General features: G+C 42.8%; 1 protein-coding gene and 2 non-coding genes across 4 annotated transcripts; 1 reads left to right on the forward strand and 2 right to left on the reverse strand.

Moving 5' to 3' along the window:
• The first annotated feature begins 5,479 nt into the window (after positions 1–5,479).
• On the forward strand, positions 5,480–18,931 carry zgc:152891 (uncharacterized protein LOC767741 homolog). Of its 2 annotated transcripts, none has more exons than XM_048984408.1 (15): positions 5,480–5,626; positions 7,312–7,490; positions 8,758–8,983; positions 9,129–9,210; positions 9,730–9,819; positions 10,004–10,119; positions 11,135–11,307; positions 11,562–11,705; positions 11,786–11,989; positions 13,777–13,863; positions 14,555–14,724; positions 16,071–16,192; positions 16,436–16,536; positions 17,518–17,688; positions 17,952–18,931. In XM_048984408.1, the coding sequence occupies exons 2-15, from the start codon at positions 7,341–7,343 to the stop codon at positions 18,129–18,131; spliced, it is 2,016 nt and encodes a 671-aa protein (XP_048840365.1). In that variant the 5' UTR covers positions 5,480–5,626; positions 7,312–7,340; the 3' UTR covers positions 18,132–18,931. The 2 variants fall into 2 exon arrangements, with proteins under 2 accessions (XP_048840365.1, XP_048840366.1); XM_048984409.1 differs by having other exon boundaries at positions 5,543–5,626; positions 7,301–7,490.
• A 1,570-nt stretch (positions 18,932–20,501) lies between these two features.
• Positions 20,502–20,583, reverse strand: trnas-cga (transfer RNA serine (anticodon CGA)). The gene has a single exon. It is a non-coding gene; the product is annotated as a tRNA-Ser (tRNA).
• A 2,600-nt stretch (positions 20,584–23,183) lies between these two features.
• On the reverse strand, positions 23,184–23,255 carry trnad-guc (transfer RNA aspartic acid (anticodon GUC)). The gene has a single exon. It is a non-coding gene; the product is annotated as a tRNA-Asp (tRNA).
• Positions 23,256–23,873: the final 618 nt, after the last annotated feature.

The raw sequence follows: 23,873 nt of genomic DNA on the forward strand, positions 1-23,873 counted from the left end.
TCATTCACTGCATTAGCCTACAACAGCGCACAACACTGTGCACACTCCCTCTCCCGCTTCATTCGTTGGCAAGGCAGCCACTGCTTACAAACAAGCAAATTGATGACTGGTCCTGCTGTGTGCATGACTTGCAATGGAACATTTCACAAGAATTGCAATGCAAAGACGAATCTGCTTTATCTGTGCATTCTGTTCTTCACAAAAGTGATAATAAAGGTTCTGTGTTTATTAATTTCTCTTTGTTGATATTATTAACCTACACTTCACAGTAAAGGTAATACATTTTTCCATGCTGGGGGAGCAGCAGGAGGGTCCCATGGAGTTTTTTTTTGTCTAGGGCCCCCAGAGTCCCTAGAATTTCCTCTGAGTATGAAAAACCGCAGTAACCGTAACCCGATCAGGAAGGTGGACATCCCCTCCCAGAAGCTATGTGGCTATATAAGTGAACCTGCGAATCCGAAGCTATACAACCCGGTGATGTTCTAGTCTTGAAATCCCCAAATTTCAAGTTTAACGTATACACCTTAAGGAGTGTATTATTAATGTTTTGCATGAACTTCTTTAATTTTAATCCTTCCATCTTCGATGTGACAAGTCTTCCATTTCTTCGAGTTCAATTGCGTTGCCGTGTTGTATGCCCGATCATATTATCCTGTTGAAATCTCTTATTGCCAGGGCCGGTGTTCTGACGAGTTGAGCTACTTTGTCGAGTTAGGCTACCGTAGTGCTAATCGATAGCCCAAACCCTAACCCTAACCCTAACCCCGACCCCTAAAACCTAAATGGTAGGCAGTCGCTTACTGAGCGTCTCTTTCATCATGGGTTAGAGGGCAGCTTCATCTTGTTCGATTATGTATTGTACCCTAGATCTTTTTTATGTACCTTGTTAATTGTCTTGTTTCTCCATGGGCTCATTGTTCTGCACGTTTGTTTATTGCTGCTTGTGCCTCAGTTTTCTATGTCTTGCAGTCTTTGTTTCTCCTAGTGCATGAAGCCTTAATATTCGTTAATGACCCACCGCTCCCCGTGTTTGGTTGATTGTCATGAACTGCACCCACCCTTCAAGCAGCCTTCTTCGTTATCTGTGTATTTTAATGCCTGCCCACATTCTGATCCTCGGCTGGTCATTTTATTACAGTGGCACATGGCAGATGACAGACGATCCGCGCTGCAGCTTACGAAAAAACAAGGATTTTTATTAAAGCCGAACAAAAGAAATAAATGGCGGGGAGCTGCGGCAGCGATGAAAGCCAGCGCATGTGAGTGAACCATGCCAAGCTACGGTGGAGGCATCACTCATCATCTGAGGCCTCTTGCTACCGTTGGGGAGGTCAGGCAATTTGCATGAGATTGTCCTGCCCCAGGCCTTCAACGCAACTCCTCACAGCCACCGGAAAACACCAAGCAAGCAGTGACACGAGGGAGTCGTCACGTACACTGCCCAGCAACAAGGAAATAACCCAACAGCTCTTTGCCGTCAAGTTGGCCGGCAGGGTCATGACTGTGAACTGTATGTGAACTGCATTTTGAAGGGCACGCACTGCTGAGCCCTGGTGAATGCGGGGTCCACCATCACCCTCAACCATCTGAGTATTTTCCCAGACAAGAATCAGCCAGTCCCACCAGGAGGGGAGGGGTGACCAGTCCACCTCCATCACTAGCATGTGCACCCCAATGGAAGGGAGGCAGTGCTTCCGAATCACGCAGTCATGGTGAATCGTGGTGCAGGAGGTGCGGCTGGCAGACATCCAGGACGTCTGCATCATCGGGTTGGACTAGTTGTGCTGCCTGGTGTCAGTCATCAATGTACAGCCTCAGTGACGAACAAAGGTACAAATTGGTCCCCGTTTTTCTGACAGTGCAGCAGGAGAAACTGGCTTCGGATGCCCAGCCTAAGATTACAAGTGTAAATAATTGTGTAAATGATATTTGAAATGTGTAATTGTGTCTGTGAACTGTGTCGTGTTTTAGTGAAGTGTGAAATATAACATTTCCCTATTTAGGTTTAATCCCCCATGATTGTGTTTGATGTGTGTAGTAGTGGCTTCCTCTCTCTCTGCTGCTGCTAGCATTCTCCGGCAGTTGTGCACAATAAAGCGTTTTGTCTGCTATTAGCGGTTCTGCATGATGTTTTTCAATGAATTAAATGGCACAGTCTTTGGGGCACGGCACAGTGGGGCAGTGGCATCTCCAAACTGACATACAGTGGGGCAAAAAAGTATTTAGTCAGCCACCAATTGTGCAAGTTCTCCCACTTCAAAAGATGAGAGAGGCCTGTAATTTTCACCATAGGTAAACTTCAACTATGAGAGACAAAATGAGACAAAGAAATCCAGATAATCACACTGACTGAATTTTAAAGAATTTATTTGCAAAGTATGGTGGAAAATAAGTATTTGGTCACCTACAAACAAGCAAGATTTCTGGCTCTCACAGACCCGGAACGTCTTCTGTAAGAGGTTCCTCTGTCCTCCACTCGTCAACTGTATTAATGGCACCTGTCTGAACTCATTAGCAGTATAAAAGACACCTGTCCACGACCTCAAACAGTCGCACTCCAAACTCCACTATGGCCAAGACCAAAGAGCTGTCGAAGGACACCAGAAACAAACTTGTAGACCTGCACCAGGCTGGGAAGAGTGTATCTGCAATAGGTAAGCAGCTTGGTGTGAAGAAATCAACTGTAGGAGCAATTATTAGAAAATGGAAGACATACAACACCACTGATAATTTCCCTTGATCTGGGGCTCCATGCAAGATCTCACCCTGTGGGGTCAGAATGATCACAACAACGGTGAGCAGAAATCCCAGAACCACATGGGGGGACCTAGTGAATGACCTGCAGAGAGCTGGGACCCAAGTAACAAAGGCCACTGTCAGTAACACACTACACCGCCAGGGACTCAGATCATGCAGTGCCAGATGTGTCCCCCTGCTTAAGCCAGTACATGTGCAAGCCCGTCTGAAGTTTGCTAGAGAGCATTTGGATGATCCAGAAGAGGATTGGGAGAATGTCATACGGTCAGATGAAACCAAAATAGAACTTTTTGGTAAAAACGCTACTCGTCGTGTTTGGAGGAGAGAGAATGCTGAGTTGCATCCAAAGAACACCATACCTACTGTAAAGCATGGGGGTGGAAACATCATGCTTTGGGGCTGTTTTTCCGCAAAGGGACCAGGCTGACTGGTCTTTGTAAAGGAAAGAGTGAACGAGGCCATGTATCGTCAGACTTTGAGTGAAAACCTCCTTCCATCAGCAAGGGCATTGAAGATGAAACGCGGCTGGGTCTTTCAGCATGACAATGATCCCAAACACGCCGCCCGGGTAACGAAGGAGTGGCTTCGTAAGAAGTATTTCAAGGTCCTGGAGTGGCCAAGCCAGTCTCCAGATCTCAACCCCATAGAAAATCTTTGGAGGGAGTTAAGTCCGTGTTGCCCAGCGACAACCCCGAAACATCACTGCTCTAGAGGAGGTCTGCATGGAGGAATGGGCCAAAATACCAGCAAAAGTGGGTGACAACCTTGTGAAGACTCACAGAAGATGTTTGACCTCTGTCATTGCCAACAAACATTTCATTACAAATATTGAGATACTTATTTACCACCTTACTTTGCAAATAAATTCTTTAAAATTCAGTCAGTGTGATTATTTGGATTTCTTTTCCACATTTTGTCTCTCATAGTTGAGGTTTACCTATGGTGAAAATTACAGGTCTCTCTCATCTTTTTAAGTGGGAGAACTTGCACAATTGGTGGCTGACTAAATACTTTTTTTTGCCCGACTGTATATAACTGGTAAAATTATTCATGCATGATTAGTGTTGGAAATGATGCTTGTTGTCATTTATGTGTCGCCTGTAAGTCTGCAGAGTGACACTTAGGCTGCTCAGGAAAGAGTGCAGGCTAAAGTGCACAAAACATGTATTCTTGCTGATAGATGCTAACTGCCGAGTTTCAGTTAAAGCTATTTTGAAATGGATGTTGCGAAATCGCTTATACTTGTACGTCTAATCGTTTAGCATCGTAAGCATGGTGGTGCAGTGGTTAGCACTGTTGCCTCACACCTCTGGGACCCGGGTTCGAGTCTCCGCCTGGGTCACATGTGTGCGGGGTTTGCATGTTCTCCCCTTGTCGCCGTGGGGTTTCCTCCGGGTACTCCGGTTTCCCCCCACAGTCCAAAAACATGCTGAGGCTAATTGGAGTTGCTAAATTGCCCATAGGTGTGCATGTGAGTGACTGGTGTGTGTGTGTGCCCTGCGATGGGCTGGCCCTCCATCCTGGGTTGTTCCCTGCCTCGTGCCCATTGCTTCTGGGATAGGCTCCGGACCCCCCATGACCCAATAGGATAAGCGGTTTGGAAAATGGATGGATGGATGTATCGTGATCCTTCTACTGTTCTGTAATTAGAAGTGCTTAATAAAGGGAACTGTGAGAGAAGCTCTCCTCCGAAGTCGGCCGAGTCGAGTCAAGAGACAAGTCTCTGTGACCGGACCGGGCTTCCCTGCTGTGAGATAAAGAGATCACCGGTGTGGCGTCTTGCTTTGTATCCAGAGACTGGTCACCCAGCAGGGGTTCAACACCTAGGCTTGAACCCAACAATTAGAAAGAATGTCCATGCCAAAAAGTTGCAAGAGGCGTGCCAATTTGAGGTTTACACGGTCTATTTGCTCTAAAGAAATCATGCAATGAGACGATTCTGTCGTGACTTGCTCGTCCGATCCTCGTGTGTGCCACACCCCCTCATTAACCGCGTTTGCTGAGCCGGTTATGATCACTTGTTTCCTGTTATTTTCGGCTTGTCTTGCGTGTTTCAGTCCGCGTTCAAGTCACTTTCCCCAGGTCTGTCATTAATGTTAGTTCGTCGCCGTCTGCCCTGTGTTCCTCCCAATAAAACCTCGTATCCTGCACCCTTGCCTGCCAGCCTCGTCCTTATCCGCTGCCCGCATGTTCGCCGACCAGCGATCATAACAGATTCCTTTCTCACAAGTGTAAATTTGGGTTTGAGCATGTCCCTGACAATATTGTACGAGTACCGTGTGTGTTTAGAGGGATGGGGGATTTGGGGCCCGTATCATGAATTTCTTTCTTAGCTGGATAACTTGTCAGGTTTAGTAGGGGTGTAGTAAATGCATGTAAACGCTGTTTATGCATTTGAATAGCAAAACTCACCTTTTTATGATAGTTTACTCGCTTGTCATTATGCATTTTAAAAACTTTAAGTCAAAAATATACCACGTCATTCACTGCATTAGCCTACAACAGCGCACAACACTGCACACACTCTCTCCCGCTTCATTCGTTGGCAACGCAGCCACTGCTTACAAACAAGCAAATTGATGACTGGTCCTGCTATGTGCATGACTTGCAATGGAACATTTCACAAGAATGACAATGCAAAGACAAATCTGCTTTATCCGTGCATTCTGTGGGGTCCCTAGAGTCCCTAGAATTTCCTCTGAGTATGAAAAACCGCAACCCGATCAGGAAGGTGGACATCCCCCCCAGAAGCTACGTGGCTATATAAGTGAACCTACGAAACGGAAGCTATACAGCGATCAGGAAAATAGCCCGAGGTGTAGACAGCCGCTATCTCCCGAATTATTTCGGATCATCTTTCAAACAGCAGGTAAGCAACTTTGTGCCTTGTGTGTTTTGACATTCGGATTTTTTTCGATAGGTAATCCTGTAGTTAGTTAATGCCCAATCACTTGGCAGTTTGACACAACTGATGGTTAATTGATGGCATCACGTTTCGCAAGCTGGTACAAGCCGATAGAGATTATGACTGCAGTTTAACACCGGAATCGTAAGGTTTTGTTTTAAATAATAACGCCATGGAATCAACATATGAAATGTGCCCTTTTAGTGTATTCCTGGGGTCAGGCTGAAATAAAGGATATTGCTTTTCAAAAGCTTGTTTTCTGAATTAGTTAATGTTGGAGTTAGACTCCACCGAGTCCGTTGATGAGGGAAGGATGCAGTCTGAGGCGAAGGTTGGTTGCAAGTCAGCTCTCGTTAATGACGTCACAGATTTAAATCAGGGAGCACACTTAGATGCACAAAACAGTACATACCAAGAGTAGCTCAATATCTCTTGTCAGGTTCTGGTTTTTATAACCCAAACAGGGCGTTTGCCGTTCTTGTTGACTCTCCAGTTAGCGTAACATGCAACTATTATTTTGAAACTGCTAGTGTTAGTCCCCACACCCGTTCCCTTTTATCTTATCTTATTATGTTGCAATTAAGCAGCGTCAGCGACCCCCTCCCTTGTTATGTCCCCGCATGTCAAGCGTAAGCTTAATGTCACCGCGACCCTGTCAATGTACCTTCTGCTTTTCTAAATTTACTTGCACTTCGATGAGGGCCGGAGCCCCCCTTTTTGTCCTGCCTATGTTCCAGTTCCAGTTAGTTCCCCATTCTCAGTGTGACAAAGGTTATCACGCGGCCTAGCCCCCCTTCATTAAGTAGGACTGAAATACAGAAACAAAACTCATCAGAGAAGCCGTTGAAAAATCCCATTTGACTGGACGGTAAAACAACGTTGGCTTTGTGTTATTCTCGGGAATGGCATGAAAGTCATTTTCAATTCAAATAGGACACAAGTTCTGTATGTCCGTCGAGATAGCGCATGCAAATGTATTTACATTTGCCATTTTCCACCTAGTATTACATGATCGTAGATACAGCACACGACACTCCACGGAGCCGGTGGTTCCATACAGTTCACTACTGCTGCAGTAGGGGGCGTGGTGTTTAATCCACCGCGTTTTAATGTAAGTAATCAGCAGCTCATTACCATGATTCACCATCGACCGTTCACATCTACCCAGGGGCAACGTCGGTTCCCAGGTGGTGGTCTGAATCCTGACTCAGCTGCATTGTATCCAACACGATGATGTTCTAGTCATAGTTTTGCATGAACTTCTTTAGTTTTAATCCTTCCATGTTCGACATGACAAGTCTTCCATTTCTTCGAGTTCAATTGCGTTGCTGTGTTGTATGCCCGATCGTATTATTCTTTTGAAATCTCTTATTGCCAGGGCCAGTGTTCAAACGAATTGAGCTAATTTGTCGAGTTAGGCTACCGTAGCCGTAATCGTTAGCCCAAACCCTAACCCCCCCCCCCCCCTCAAAAAAAAAAAAAAAAAAACCCTTACCCTACGCCTAACCCCTAAAACCTAACCCTAATCTCAAAACGGTGGAACTGCACATGCGCAGAAAGGCTCGATAGCACGTCTCGATAGGTAGCATTGGTCGATAGAACACCGGCCCTGCTTGTTGCACTACGTAATGTTAAAAGGTTACCTGCAGACCATACACCAGCAACTATACGAGCTCTGATGGAGGAGGAGTACCGGGTCACTGTGAGGACGGCGATGACCCCAAACGCTGGTTCCTATGGTACAGCCCAAGTGACGCTCCTCGGTACCCAGGCAGTGAGCCCGACTGTCTCTGTGGGCAATGGGAAGCAGCGACTGACACCTGGTTCGGTAAGTATCAGTTTAGAGTGTATGATAAACTCCAATTGTTCTATGAGGGAATCTTTCTCCACTCACACAAACACTCGCAAATTTTTCAAATCCTTCCAACATCCACTTACGTTAGTTCCAAGATGCCCAGACTGACTTGGTTTTTGCAGGAAGAAAGAATAATTGGTATAATTTATACAAGTCTTTTCAAATACCCAAAACTACAACCTCTTAAAGCTACACTTTTGAGGGGATTTTTAACTGACAAGTTACAGTCATTTCAAGCTATAATGGAGAGCTATTTACCAGAAAATCTTGATCGTAAAGGGTCTCGGTAACATTAAATGTGAACGTCTATTTCCATTTTGTCGCTGTCCAATGAAAAAGCGCATCTCCAAATGTGACGAGACAAGCTCAGCACCGCAAGTAGAAACCTGTTATACCAGATAGGATCTGTGACCACCAGTGAATGCTTTAAATGTTTATATTGCACATACATGGATTGTTATCAGGAAGACGAAAATGTCAGTGTCAACAAGATACACACTAATCTTGCTTTATATTGACAATTAACAGTGATGTTAGTTAGCTAGCTATCTAGCTATCAATGTTAAGTTATTCAAATTAGGGATATAAAGTAATGCACACAAACTACCATTAGGGGAAACTGCCATGTTCCACACACTAAGAGCAGATGCAAAATTCAACCCTCCGGTGCTGTTCATGTACATATAAATATAGGCATTAATCTTAAGTAGTACAGGCACAAATACTAGTTAAATAGATGATTTCATAAAACGTTTTTCCATTGGTCAATTATACAAAAAATTAAGAGACCACAGCACATTTTTTTTGCTTCACTCATTTCTCAATTTATGACTACATGTCTGTGAATAATATATTTCTTTTGCTAACTGCAGCCTGGTTCTGTTCGGTTTCTCACTAATGGAAGTCTCTGGCGTTAGGAAGTTGCTTCACCTTATTTTCGTGTCCTACTGTCTTAGAAATTCTGAACCTTAACGCATCCTGCTGCTCATGATTTAAAAATGCAGATTTGTTTAAAAATATAGAGTGGTCTCTTAATTTTTCCCCAGGCTGTATGTCAAATGCTATTAGTAGATAGAGGATAATGAGCATATCTATAGTAAAAAGTCACTAGGGTCAAAAACTGGACATGTGTGGTTTTCATCAGACAGCTACGAATTGAAAGATCTCTTTTGGAGACTGGGGGGGGTCAAGGGTGTGATTAGTTATCTGGCCCTGCCTGATGGACGCTCTCACGTTGCAGGAGTGTGTCATCACTATTAGGACGAAAGAGTCCCTTGGATCCGTAGCATTGGTGCGCCTGTGTCTGGAGGGCCGGTCTGGCTTCCCTGACTTAGACTGGTTCTGCCAGGGAGTGGAGGTGGCAGCACTATCCTCTGCTCGCAAAAGAAGGCGGCATATAGAATATTTCCCCTGCAGTAAATGGCTGCGGACAGCAGATGGCAGCATCGTGCTGTGGAGTAGACGAGGTCTGTGTTGTTGATTTTGTTCTTTTGTCGTTTTCGGGGTTGCTTCTAAACGTGCCCCATAAATAATAATGGCATTTTAAAGATTCTTCTTAACGATAATTTCATGCTGACTGATGCATCTGTCACCTTTGTTTCTTCTGTGTAGTTTGTATCGTGAATTTGGAAACTGTAAATGTGCTGAAAGATCACAGAGTTCAGGAACTGCAGATCAAGCAGAAATATTTTAGGTACAAGAAGTTCTCCTTTTTCCTGGACCTTTGAATGAGCTTCGCTTTCTCATTTTACCTATGAATGTATTTTGGCCTTTCTCCTCACTTATGAGCATGCTTTATTCTCAGCCAATGAACATGGTTTGCTCTATTGTTGTACCTGTGATTGTATTTTACTTTCTATTTAAATGTAAGTGTTGATTCTGTCTCTGTGTTCTTTTGAGAGAACTTTGGTCTATCTTACTGGCCAACTCATATTTATCATTGTGGTTGAGTGGTCTAAGACAGTGATTCTCAACATGGTCCTCAAAGGGCCCCAGACAGTCCACATCTTGCTCCCTTCCAGCTTCCTGCCAGACAGTCTACATTTTTGCTCCCAAAAACATGGAGCATAAACATCGACTGTCTGGGGGTCCCCGAAAACCAGGTTTGGAATCACTGGTCTAAGATGTAAGAACTAGCTTTAAGTTTCCCTGAAGGCCATTTGGCTTATTGCGTATTTGAGGTATCCGTGTCCATTCTGTCCCTATCCTGCAGGTGGAGCACTTTTGCTGAAGGTCTCCCACATTGTGTGGACATGACAAGCGTGAACCAACTTGGCCCAAACATGAGCTACATGCGTCAAAGGTCTTTAGAGAGGACTTGCATGGGGAAATCTTAATGAAGCACATCATAGAATATTTGTGTGCCACACTCCAGTGGGAACAATGAAATAGATGGAAAACACACAGATTTTCTTTCCTTGTTTAGTGCTAATTTGGGCAAAAAAAAATATACGCTTACGGCCTCCCCTACTGTTGTGTCATCTCAGCCCAGGTTCCAATCTGCTGTATCTCAGAGGGTTTGGGGAGATGGCATGTTCCTGGTCTAGTCTGGAGGACATGGAGATACTGTTTGCTCATAACAGTCAGGGGAAGACCACTGCCAGTAAGCTTAATCCTCCCCTTGTCTTCTACGGCCTGATGGTCTGACTGCTCTTCCAGTTCATATTTCTCCCTTCAACCTATCTCCTCCTTCAGTCACTATATATATATATAGTGTAAATATTTAAGAGTAAGACTCAAACCCCTACGGGTAGGAGGTGGTGATGCTATCCACCCAGCTGCCGTGCTGCCCTACCATAGCTTCTACACTCTAAAAAAAATTACCATGGTCTGGTTAAAGTCCGTGCCCCCACGATTCAAGTGGTTTCATAAAATGCATGGATGGATGGATGGATGGATGAATGGTTAAAGGGGAACTCAGCTCTTTCCATCCATCCATCATCCATCCAACCGTCCATCCTCTAACTTCTTATTCTGGCCTTGGTCAGGGGGACCTGGAGCTTATCTCAGACTTCACAAGGCTGGAGTACATCCTGGATAGGTTTCAATTTCAGGGCACTAGCACACAGTTACACTATGGACAATTTAGAAACACCAGTCAGCTTAGCTGAATATCTTTGTGCCGCAGAAGGAAATTGAAGGTAGCCTACATGATATGGGGAAAACATTCATGTTCCACACACTCAGAACAGATGCACAATTCAAACCTCTAGTGCTGGAGGCGTAAAGCAGCAGTGTTACCCATCTCACCACAACAGCAAAGACGTACCATAACTAGTGATGGACAAAATAACCATTTGCTGTATTTATAGATGGTGCTCTCTGTCCAAGAATGGCCACAAAACATGTCCGAAAGCAAACCAAGAGCGCCATCTACTGGGGTCAGAAAAATACAGCAAACGGTTCATGACATGTCATTTTGTCCATCATTACCCACAACTTCATCAAATGATTTAAAACTAGTCAAGATGGCTTGACCAATTTTTAAGAAAAACATATCGATGGAAACAGAGGCCATAATTTTCATGTTTTGAGTGACTGTGTAACCCACTCCACAACTAAGGCTTCCATTGTTGTTGGCTTCTACTTAACTTTTTGTCCACATTGCTGCTTTTCAGAGTATGTCCATGATCACTGGAAGGAGGACTCCTTTTTTGGCTATCAATGCCTCAATGGCTGCAACCCTCTCATGCTTCATCGGATCCAACACGTCCCACCCAACATGTCTATCACACCTGAAATGCTCCACCCTTTCCTGCCTGAGGACTCCTCATTGGAGCAGGAAATAAAGGTGTGTCTTTGTGTACATGTTCGATATGATGGTGCATAGTGCTGCTAATTTTGTGGTTTTCAATATAAAACTTTAATCTATTTCAGTTTGTGTATTATAACAATACCAAAGATGATACTGGTAATTGTGATAATTTAGGTTGAAATAATCATGAAATAAAATGTTCATACTCTTTCATTTCAAGTATCAGTCTTTGCTGTGCTATAACGCAAACCATGGATGATGCCTGTTTAATGTTATATTGTGTCTGGCAGCTAGGAACTATTTTCCTCCTTGATTACAAATTGCTGGAAGGTGTCCCACCTAACACAATCAACGGGAAACAGCAGTACCTAGCAGCCCCTCTCTGCCTTCTACACTGTGACCACCAGGGGGTGCTAAAACCAATTGCAATTCAGGTACTAAGCCCAAATTTCCTGTTTTCTACTTTGAGGTTATTCCAGATATTCCACCCTAAATTCGTCATATTTGTCTGCAGGTGCAACAAACTCCCGGCCCTCAAAATCCAGTGTTTGTTCCCTCTGACCCTGAATTGGACTGGCTGCTGGCGAAGACCTGGGTTCGCTGTGCAGACTTCCAGTGCCACCAGCTGATTTCTCATTTCCTGCGCACCCACATCCTGGGGGAAGTTGTCTGCATCGCCACCCTCAGGCAGTTCCCAGAAATACACCCTTTATATCAGGTATGTGCACTGTGGGTAGCTTAATTTTACTCCTCTTTATGATTGTAAAAAGAAAACGTTTTCAAATAGCAAGTCATTGGATCACAATAGAACTCATTAATATGATATATTTATAATTCTATTACAAATAGCAAAAATAAAACAATGTTAAAACTGGCATCCAATCTAGGTTGTACCTCACCCTTGTGCCCTTTGCTACCTGGGCTGTGTTTCTGGCTCCTATCTAATAATAACCAGGATAAGCAGTTAGAAGACTGAGGGACAGTACTGAAAAGAATCTGGCTTTTTGTATTATTGAGCTACTTCAAGAGAGGGGGAGGTCAAGAGGCATGTCAATATAGGAGTGGGAGGAGGGGCGGAGTAGATGGCATCCAATTATGAAGTCCTAAATTTTAAGGGCTGTCCAACAAAAAAGAACTTTGTCCCTAACTGGTGAATATATCACAGAGGTGTATTTAAAATCGTTATTACTCAGCAGGCAATTTTTGGCATTAGTATGAGATGGCATGCTATGTGGCTTACATGGTATGAACACCAGCTTGTCCAAAATCTTATCCTGAAATTAAGCGTAATATTGTCAGACTGGTCCACCCTTTGTTGTTTTAATAGCCTCAGCTCTTCTGGGAAGGCATTCCATTAGATGTTGGAACATTGCTGTTGGGATCCACTGCTATTCTGGTTGGCTATCGGTGATGTGTTAACGGACCCTTTTCCGTGAGTTTGTGCAGCCTAGCACTTCCCAAATGAACCTGTGCCCAGATGTGTCCACTTTACTGCTAGTGACCAGGACAAATATTGGCAGTGATTTGCTGGAATGATAGAATTACATCATAAAAAAGTCACTAACCTCTTCTGTACAAACACCCATTCTGCTGCTAATGATTGTAGCTAGAGATTGCATGTCAGTAATGGGTGTGGCTTAATTACACACAGGTGTCAGTAATGGGTGTGGCTTAATTACACACAGGCGTCAGTAATGGGTGTGGCTTAATTAGCCAGATTCTCTCATTATTAGGGGCGTCTACATACCTTTAGCCATGTACTGAATATTAAAGCTGTATCTCAGTTGTGGTATATATGTGGAGATTTAAAACAGAAAGTCATGTAGAGATGCACATATCATATTCACATATCATATTTGATGGGTATTCAGGACTTGAATGCAGTTGGCAGTGCTTATATATTACTTGGGTTAAAGGCTGCAACAGTTAAATGACTTTCTTATTGTAGAAGTCAGGTATTATTCCAAAACTGTTACTTCTACTTTGAAGCACCATAAAAGGCCGTAAAGACCTAACAGTGGTGTTCATTGAGTTATTTTTTTAATATGGGACCCTACTAAGCACGTCTGCACGAAAAGCACTTAAAAACTTTGCAAGAACACCGTTATAGATGCATAATACAGCTAATGACACACAGTAATGAAATGCAGAGAATAAAGAAAGCAGAAACTCCACTCTTCTGTTCATCCGGGGGGTGGTTAGCGGGTTAACCCGCGGCGTGGCTGCATCCGTGGTGCAAGTCTGGGTTGTTGGCTTGGCATCTGACACTCAGCTGATGTTCTCTTCAAGCCGAGAGACAGCTAGGCATGGGGGAGTAGAAGGAGACAGTGGGTTCCTACTGATGAAGGTGTATGTCAGACGTGCATAAAAGTATGCAGCAGGAGGTACATAGCAGCAATAGAAGTGTTATTTTACAGTCAGATTGATACTGTAGATCTTTTTGATTGGACTGCTGAGTTAGGTTGATGCTGAGCTCTTGATGCTGACTGGTTTATTGTGTCCTAGCTTTTGATGCCACATATCTGGTCCACTCTGCAAATCAACATCCAGGCGCGGATGTCCCTCCTGGCTTCTGGCGGAGTCTTTGACAAGGTCTCTAAAAATGAGTTTGTGTGTTAATGTCCGAGCTGCCTAAGACTGTGTGTTTCACTATGTCGGGTCCAGCCTATGTGGCTGACCCTCGCTGGGTAACCGATCTCTGGGTACAAAGCAAGACGCCACACCGGTGATCTCTTTATCTCACAGCAGGGAAGCTCGGTCCGGTCACAGAAACTTGTGTCTTGACTCGACTCGGCCGACTTCGGAGGGGGGCTTCTCTCACAGTTCCTTTTATTAAGCACTTCTAATTACAGAACAGTAGAAGGATCACATGATACAGCTTGATTTCCTTTAATACCATATATAGTTGATAACACATGAATGTATCTATTAGTACCTGCTGTTGCCAAGCGGAATAAGACAATTGGCCGTATAGGCACATATAATCTATTTCGAAAATAGCTTTAACTAAACTGAAACTCTGCGGTTAGCATCTATCAGCAAGAAAACATGTTTTGTGCACTTTAGCCTGCACTCTTTCCTGAGCGGCCTAAGTGTCACTCTGCAGACTTACAGGCGACACATAAATGGCAACAAGCATCATTTCCAACACACTATATCTGGGATTTGTTTTGAATGGAAAAGCAGTGTGAAGTCTCAATAATGCCTGAAACAAATATTTCTAAATGGTGTATATGTTTACACCATGCGTGTGTGTTTGCGTGTGTGTTTGTGTGTCGACTAGTCCATCGGCTGCGGCCTGAAGGGGATTCCGGTTTTGCTGCGGAATGCCACGCAGCAGCTGAGCTACCGTTCTCTCTGTGTCCCAGATGATTTGGAAGACCGGGGCGTAGGTTCACTGCGCCAGAGCTACTACGCACAGGATGCCCTGAGAGTGTGGGCCATCCTCCACAGGTATGATGAGAATGACAGAAAAGAAGTAAGAGTAAAGGAACTGATTGTGATGTGCTGCCGGTTCCTCATTCACGGTTCAGTTTATACACTTGGCCAGTCAGAAATGTATTTTCCTTACTGATCACTTCCTGCCAATGGACAGGTAGTGAAACCTATTACAAGACCATAAATCCCATTGTTTATTATCATGAGCTGTTACTGGTTAAACTGGGCTTGCAACCAAAATCTCTGACAGTTCAAGCTCTGACAAGATTTATATTTTTAGGAAGAACCAGTTTCTCTCCAGCGAAATCCAGTCTCCAAATGTCTTTGAAAACAAAGATAGGAGAAATGTACATATACACTAGTGGCCAAAATTGCAGAAACACTTCCCAGTTTTTAGAGATTGCAGAACTTTATTCCAGTTACTTCAGTTACTTATTTAAGTATATAACCAATGTATATTTGTAATATTCTTTGATTGTTTATAAATATTTCCGATGGGCTGGCCCCCCATCCTGGGTTGTTCCCTGCCTCATGCCCATTGCTTCTGGGATAGGCTCCGGACCCCCCACGACCCAGTAGGGTTTGGAAGCGGTTTGGAAAATGGATGGATGGATGGATGTTTATAAACATTACCGCTAATATTCATGTAGTAATTTTTAAAGTGTAGTGCCAAACATGCTACGTGTTTCCACAGTTTTTGCAGCTAGTGTACAGGTATCAATGGCTGGTGGCTGTTTTGTGGAAGAACTCACTCATAGTTGATACAGTCAAGTTCATAGACCGAGTAGAGTAGCAAAGTAAAAATGCTAAGGTTCCCATCAGGCAACTCCAATATCTCCACCAAATCAAAAAATTTCCCACGCTTATTTACACTTGATAGATCATGTTCACTGCATGATACTAACCAATTACATTAACACAGAAAATGCTGTACTCGCTCAGAAAACATAAAACATGTGCACGTGAGACAGCCGTTCACATACCCGTTTATAAAGGTCAATAAGGTTATGGTACTAAAAGGATTTTCAGAACTTTCTCATAAACTTCATTTAGAGTCTCATCCAGACTCAAGCTTGAAGAACTATAAACTAGTATCCTTTGTATGTAGAACAAAATTGCAGTGTCCCACTGCACAAACTCTTCAAACACACTTCTGGGATCTTTGCGCTCTCTAGCCTACAGCCTATTTATTACTAATTACTTCATAATGAATAATTTTTGAGCACAATGTAAATTTCAGGTCATCAAGAATAATAGTTAAGCACAAGACTAATATAAATCCCCAAATCCCAGTCGATTAGTCTGAGGTTATTCATTGGAAATGTAAGACTGCAGACCTGAATGTTGATCTTCACTTCCAGCTTTGTGTCTAACTGGGTGGACCTGTACTATGACAGCAACTGCAAGGTCAAACAGGACGTGGAGTTACAGAACTGGATTCGGGAGATCTTCACACATGGTTTTCTGGAACTCAGTCAGTCAGGTCAGAAATGAATGTAGGCTTCCATGACTGAAAATATAGTAAAACTGAATGTCGTTTAAGTTTAAAGTGTGACATTTTTTGTGTCTGTTGGACCATTTTTGATAAAACTAAATAATTTTATCTACTGTCAAATTTCCCAGTAGACAAAAAAGAAAGTTACATATGATGTGGATGTAAGGAACACATTGCAATGGCCCTTGTCATCTCATCTTGTCTATATTAACTTGAGGTTTTAATTCTCAGGAATTCCACAGTCATTCCAGACTAAAATGGAACTCAGCAAGTTTGTTACCATGATTATTTTCTCCTGCTCAGCATTGCATGCTGCAGTCAACTTCTCCCAGGTTGGTGAAACTGCCCATTCGTTATGACTTCGAATGGCCATACAGCAGCGTTCAACTCCTAATCTAATATGAACAAGAACACGGGCTTAGTGTAAAGCAGTGAAGTGCTTAATGTAGGGCAGGGTGTGTAATGGTAATCCTTGGTGGTCAGAGCACTTGGAGGAGATCTTGTGTAGATAAGTGAGGACAACAAAAGGGCACAGAGAAGTTATGGCAATGCAGTCATAATAGAATAGGATAGAAAGGTGACCACTGGACATCAGGGAATTAAGTGCTCATATGCTAATAGCACACACATAGCGTGGCACTTTAGCTTTGGATTTGCTTTCCCAGAAGCGTGATCTTGACACCAGGAACTAGATACATAATGAAAAGGGGTGCTTTAATGCATAGGTTTACCTGGGCTGAAGTGCAGGGGATTCAACTAACCTTGTTTAATAGAATTTTAAAGCTGGAATTGCCATCCATCCAGTATTTTAAAGGACTGATAATCCCCCTAAAAATTTTTTAATCTCCTGAAATAGCCCTGGGCCTCTGACCACATTAATGTGACTCCTGCTGACTACTAGTGATGGACGAAATCATGCTTCATGAACAATTTGCTATTTTGTTGACCCCACTATGTGGTGTTTTTGGTTAAAAAATGTGCACAAAGCATGCCCCAAAGCAAACCAAGAGCACCATCTAGTGGGGTAAAAAAATACAGCAAATGGTTCATGAGGATTCATTTTGTCCATCATTGCTGACTACATACAGATAGTCTTTATAACCAATCAGATAAATCATTGTATCTTTGAAGGTCCTATTGAAGTTGCCAGTCCCTCCAATTCCCTGATTGTTTTCATGTATTACGAGACTTAGTACTGCAAATACAAACATGTTGATGCAGTTTCAGACTTGGTGGGGGGGAGATGTTAGATATGTGAACTTTAAGCTAAGTCAAGGCAAACCAAACCACTTTTCTGCCCAACATGCCCCCAGCTGGAATTTAGCCTGTGGATGCCGAACAGCCCGACAACTATGAACCGCCCTCCACCCCAATCCAAGGGATCCGTAACCATGGACGACTTCCTGTCCATCCTGCCAGATGTCAACGTCACATGCAGTGTCCTGACTACCCTATCTCTGCTATCCCAACCAGGAGCAGACTTTGTAAGTTTGATCCAGTGTTGCCCAAGAGGTTAGCTAGTCATAAAGAAATCAGCCCACAGTCAGCTGGCCCATATGGTAACCCCACAAACACATAGTAACATAATAACATTTAGAACACATAATTACCAATTAAGATAATCTGGAAACAAAATATTATAAATCACTGCAATGAACAAAGAGCTTCTTTCGGGTCCTAAAATACCTCTTCATTTAGCACTGATGAACCAAACATTACATTGAATTACACTTCCCTTCACTACCAGATCCCTCTGTGCCAGTACCGTGAGGAGCACTTCAGCAGTGATGCCCCCCGCAGGCTGGTAGAAGTACTGCAGAGGGAACTGAACTCTCTTTCTGCAGAGATAGCAGACCGAAACAGCCAACTGGAGCTCCCATACCCTTACCTTTCTCCAGACCGCATTGAGAACAGCGTGACCATCTGAGACACAAATTCCAGTGTCTTGACAGAAGTGCCAGTGAAGCTTTGCATCCAGTTTCCACTATTCATTTGAACTACTTAAATACCTTTTTTAAGAGCTTTTTCTATGTTTTTTTATGCTGTATTGTTTTATAAGGCTGCACTTCAAGTGAATTGGCTGCACTGCAAATGAAGTGCACTGAATACGACTGAATCGCACTTATGCGATACACGTCATATTAATTTTAGCAGATGATTTTCTGCCTTTAACCTGCATTAAAAGGACATAACTCTATAAAAGCATTTTGCCGTTTCTTTCGACATTCAAAGTTTGTCACTGTGGTAGGACAATAACGTGCATAGCGACTTTCCATAAACCATGTAATGTAAAGAAGACAACTATATTAGCGATATGCAACACCGCTACGGAATAAGTGGTGCAAAAGCAAAAAGTAGCGATTATTCATTTTTGTTGGACCGAGTAATGTACAGGATAGAAATGGGAGTATTGCACGTTGCAATATTCATATTTTTCGTATCCATTATTATTGATCATTGAAATTAATTTACCCTGGAAGTGCAATATTGTTGAATGAGCAGCAGCTAGTAGCAGCTGAGTAAAGGAACATAAAGACAGCGTGTATATACAGCATGACCATGATAAAGAGCTAAACAAGGGAGCAGTTGCTTTTGTAAAATAAGAGCGGAGGTGGTATGACTGGGGAATCGTTTATAGTAATGGTTACGACATGTTTGTATCTTTAAGTTGGCATTAACTCACAAGCTAATAAATAGGTGAGAACTGGCAGATGCTACTGAGCCTGTTTTCAAAATAAGTATATTGGTATGTGTTATGTAAGAGTGATAGTATGTTCATATTGATGATGATATGTATTCCACCTGTTTCTGGAACTGCTTGCCCTAGTTGGGGTTGCAGGTCCAGAGCTTATGGACACAGGAGAGGGACCTACCCAGGATGGGGCACCAACCTGTCATAGCGAGTGGTCATGTATCGTTCACATGTAGGCAACTGCAATCAACCTTCACATGTTTTTTGGGCTGTTTGGGGGAGGTTATCCAGGGGAAGCCCCACAACAATGGGGGGACCATGCATGCTCTACACATGTGGAGCCATAACAGTGGTTTTAATCATGGCCCTGCAGGTGTGAGGAAGCAGTGCTAACCACTGCACTGCTGTCACCCCACACAGGTATGGTGTATTTACTTGTGAAAGTTTCCCTTTCCTCAGCTTGGCTGGCATGAGAAAAGTATCTAGTTACTTGAATAGCTTTGAATTTAGAGGAGGCTGTACCAGTTTATAATTAGAATTGCTCAGAAACTTTAGATTTCAGTAGCAATTATGATCTGATTTCACTAACAACCAACAGCAATTCGACATTGACGTTCTTCAGTTTAAAAATTTTACTTAAAAACTATACATTCATACACAGATTCGTTCAGTTGCAGAGCATTCTGTTACAGGGCTCCAGTGTTGTTGAATAGTCTACCAGTCAACATCCCAGATTCAGACTCACGCACGATATTTAAGTCAAGGCTAAAAACTCACTTGTTTGGTCTAGCATATGGTGACAAAGCTGATAGCTTGTTCTTATCTCCAGCCAGGGTTACAGTCTGTTAATTGGGGATCAGCGTCATTGATTTTGGATGAACTGTGTATTCAGTGCTGGTGCCCCAATGCTTCCAGTGTCCCATGTGCTGGTGGAGTGCTGGTGCTCAGGGATTCCTCAAACCTGTGTCTCCCCCCCCAACTAATTAAGCTGCTATAGTTAATTAGAACTACCAGAGCCTCCTTATCTCCATACCGCACTACTAATTACTTAATATAATTTAACCTGTTTGTCACACAGTTTTATTAAGAAACTGCTCATTTCTCCCCAACACCGTAAGGGATTCTGTTCTGGAGCTGTTCTGCATTTATGGCTGGTCTACACACACTTTGAGACTTTGTTATTTTGGACTACCTCTGCTGGGTCAGGGAGGATGGTTCCTCCCAAGGTGGCTTCTAATGAAGGAGTTTCTTCTTGCTACTGTTGCCTCTGGGTTATGCTCTGGGGGATTTGGGCGGGGATGCTGTAAAGTGCTTTGAAACAATGGAATGCTTTGAAAATGTGCTATATAAAAATTGATATATGGATTGATTGAACCTCATCTAAAGCTAGATGTAGCTTGGATAGGTTATCTTGGGGAGACTGTTGCCCAAAGAGCAAGCATACTACTAGATTAGTTACTGACAATAAGGCCCAGTAAAGATAACTTTCGCATTCGTTGCGGGCGGACAATGAGGATCTCTGGGCGGCCAATAGATTCAGATGAGAAGGAACCGGTTGATCACTGACGTTGGTCAATATGCAACGGACATTGTTTTTAAAATCGACGCTGCGAGCAGGGTTCGAACCTGCGCGGGGAAACCCCATTGGATTTCGAGTCCAACGCCTTAACCACTCGGCCATCGCAGCCGACTCCATAGTGGTTTGGTCGCCGTGATGCATGCCCTCGATGCATGCCCGATGCGTGCAAATAGGTTCGCTGGGATTTGGTGGCGCTTCCTATCGGTGTATGACTGCACAACGGGGATATCAGTTTCACATCTGGTTATCACGGATTATTGTAATGCATCCAAAGTAAAATATAGAAGCCTTTGTGCGTGCACGTTTTACCATTTATGGCTTTAATTTGTAATTATTGTCTTTGAATCCGCACGTCGCTCCGTATTCCGAGCATGAGATTTTCGACACCGTTTTCCAAGGAATTTTTTGTTGTTTGTTTTAATTAATGTGTCGTTAATACATTTTAATTGGATGGTTGCGCATGGTCATGGGCAAACATAAAACAAATCAACAAAAAACTGACACATTATTTCACAATTAAACATTTTTATTGCGACATTCGCAGTATTGTTAATGTTTTACGGGAGCAGAGTCCTAAACATCCCAGAAGTACAAAGAAGGCCACAGTCGCAAGATAAAATGTGAAGCTATTTGCAAACAATGTAAGGTCAATATTCATAGTGTAGCGAACAAAGTCAGTAGTACCAAATTGCGGAAAACTCGTGTTGATGACTAAGATGGGAAATGAACTTATCCTCCCCGGTATGTGTTGTGTCACTTCCTGTATTGTCATTTTTCTCCTACTGATTTATCTCTGATTGCACTGTAGTTTATCTTGTATCCCCCAGGCACCGGTTCCCTAACCTGTACGTGTTGTAATCTAGTAATAAACCATACATGAGCACTTTATAAGGGTATTCTTGTTAACTAATATGGAAATGTGATTGGGAAAAAAGCTAGTCAGTATGCCACATTCATTTGCATACACACACACACACACACATATGTGCGTGTGTGTCTGTAATTATTTTACTTTGTCCATGATATTGGAACTGTTGGTGTTACAAAGGTGATGAACTGCACAAAAGATTACAAATGAACAGGACATTTTCCTGACGCCAAGACAACCACATAAATCATCTGCAGCATGAACAAGGCCAATTTTTAAAAATATCTGTCAGTATAAGTCTAGTCTGAATATGCTCTGGCAAACAGAGTGATCATAAATAATACGTTAAATGCTTTTAAAGTGAATCACGTGTTTAATCATTGTTAGCTGTCATTACTGGTGGGAGGGGTGGCCTCGGCCTCCAGCTGTCTGGGAAGGAGAGAAGGGTAATTGGTATATTTTTATATGCAATCCAGGGCCTGTATCATAAAGGGATTCATTGGAAAGAAACCGGATTTAGGTTCAATCTTTTTAGTTGGGTAAGTTGTTATGGTAACAGACTCTGCATGAGAAACCTCCATGATTTTGGTTGAAATCTAACAGATGAAAACATATAAAAGCCACCTATGACATCAATAGGAATCACGACCTGGCCTTTTTGTCAAGAATTGTGTGGATGTGGTCCCTTTTGAGGTCCCTTTAGAGACAGGTGAAACCCATTAACCTTCATCAAATACCTGGATGAGAAGTATCAATTTTCCTCTGACGATATAAAATATTTGTGTCAGTCACTCACCGAGCGACCTGCATGAGCTGCGTAATGACGGCCCCAGTAACTACAGTTACTTACTTCAGCATGACTCTCCTCCAATTTGGAGAAATAATGGAACTTGTCATTGCTGTTGTTTTTTTTCGTGAAACCGTTTCATTAATTTCTTTTCTTCATCTTTTCTGGAGCACTAATTTTGTCTTTAATCATTTTTAATTATTACAGAAATATGATCCTGTAATATCACCGTCAATGCTTTCAGTATGCAGATCGAGTGGTAGGGCTGATTTAAAACTTGCATTGTGTCGTACATCACCCCCAGCTCCGGGTCAGCATATAGTGTAGTTTAATCGTTAATATGAAATAAAGTGCGTGTGTATAGACGCAACGTTTCAGGATGCGTTAGCAGAAGTTTTCTCTATGAATTTCGTGAGCCACCAATCAGCTCCAAAGAACTCTGATGTCATGTGTGCTCTTGCCTAGCGATAGTCTTCATCCCGCCGTTCCTGATCTACATCACAGCTACGCCACAAGAGAGCAAAACCGGATACTTTGCTGAGTAAGAAAAAAAATAGAACGGATGACGCAGGGTTGCCAACTTTGGTCATTTGGCTTGCGTGAGATTTCAATTTTGGGACGAGTCTGCAGGCTCATTTACATATATGTAAAACTGTTATTCCCTTGCAAATAGTCAGTAGGGTTTGCAAACTACCCCAACGCTTTTGATGTACCTCATTTTAGAAAAAAACTAAAACTCTGATCCCTCATACTGAATATCGTTATTATACATGTACTCTGCATGCTTTCCCCAGCGATGCTACATATTATGTAAAATAATATATTGCAGCATCTGGCGTACCAAGGAATCGTGGCGTCGGCAAAAAAATTAGAAAGCTTGTTTGCAGGGGAAAATAAACGCCCTTTTATTATTGGATTAGCATTTCGGTTTTGTAAAAGGTAACTGTGATCATGTAGTTTTACTTCACTTTTCGTAAGGCGCTCTATTTGTAAAAGCCGAAGCGAGAATATTTTTGCATACAGAAATCCAAAGAAGAAAAAAATGTACTTAGCCTCCCCGTCGGGGAATCGAACCCCGGTCTCCCGCGTGACAGGCGGGGATACTAACCACTATACTAACGAGGAAGTGGCGTTAAGTAACCTCCAAGAGCTTTTTTTTTTAATGATATATAGTACTTTACCATGTCCAAAGTGTGTTAAAAGTTTCGCATTTCAGAACTGAAGAGTTTGGTTTTTTAGTAGCGCGCTGTACGAAAGAAGAAACAGTTGGTTCTACTGGGGCTTGAACCCAGGACCTTTTGTGCGTGTACCTTCTAGCGACCGGCCTGCTGAACATTTCCTAACAATGTCCTAACGCCTCCTAACGATGTCCTAACGTTTCCTAACAAAGTCCTAACCATTCCTAACAACATTGCAATAATTCCTAACATTTCCTAACGAGGTCCTAACTCAAATCCGAACACTGCGAACGGAGGGGGCAAAAGAGCCAATCAGTTGAAACAAACGATGGGCTAAAGGAACCAATCAGCAATCAATGTTTTATGATTGGATTTTTGTCACGTGACAAGCACAGTGCGTGACAAGCGCATCGTATTTTCTCAGAAAATTATCTTAATATTGCTGAATCGAACTTAGCTACCTGTCAATCGCTAGCTTGTTATCCAGTTGTTAGCCAGATTTATGGAAACGAGCAATTTGTAGTGAAACGAGGATACGCTGTTCAAGTAGAATGAGTCTAGGCAG

Source organism: Brienomyrus brachyistius, chromosome 18 (assembly GCF_023856365.1).
Source record: "Brienomyrus brachyistius isolate T26 chromosome 18, BBRACH_0.4, whole genome shotgun sequence".
NCBI lineage: Eukaryota > Metazoa > Chordata > Actinopteri > Osteoglossiformes > Mormyridae > Brienomyrus > Brienomyrus brachyistius.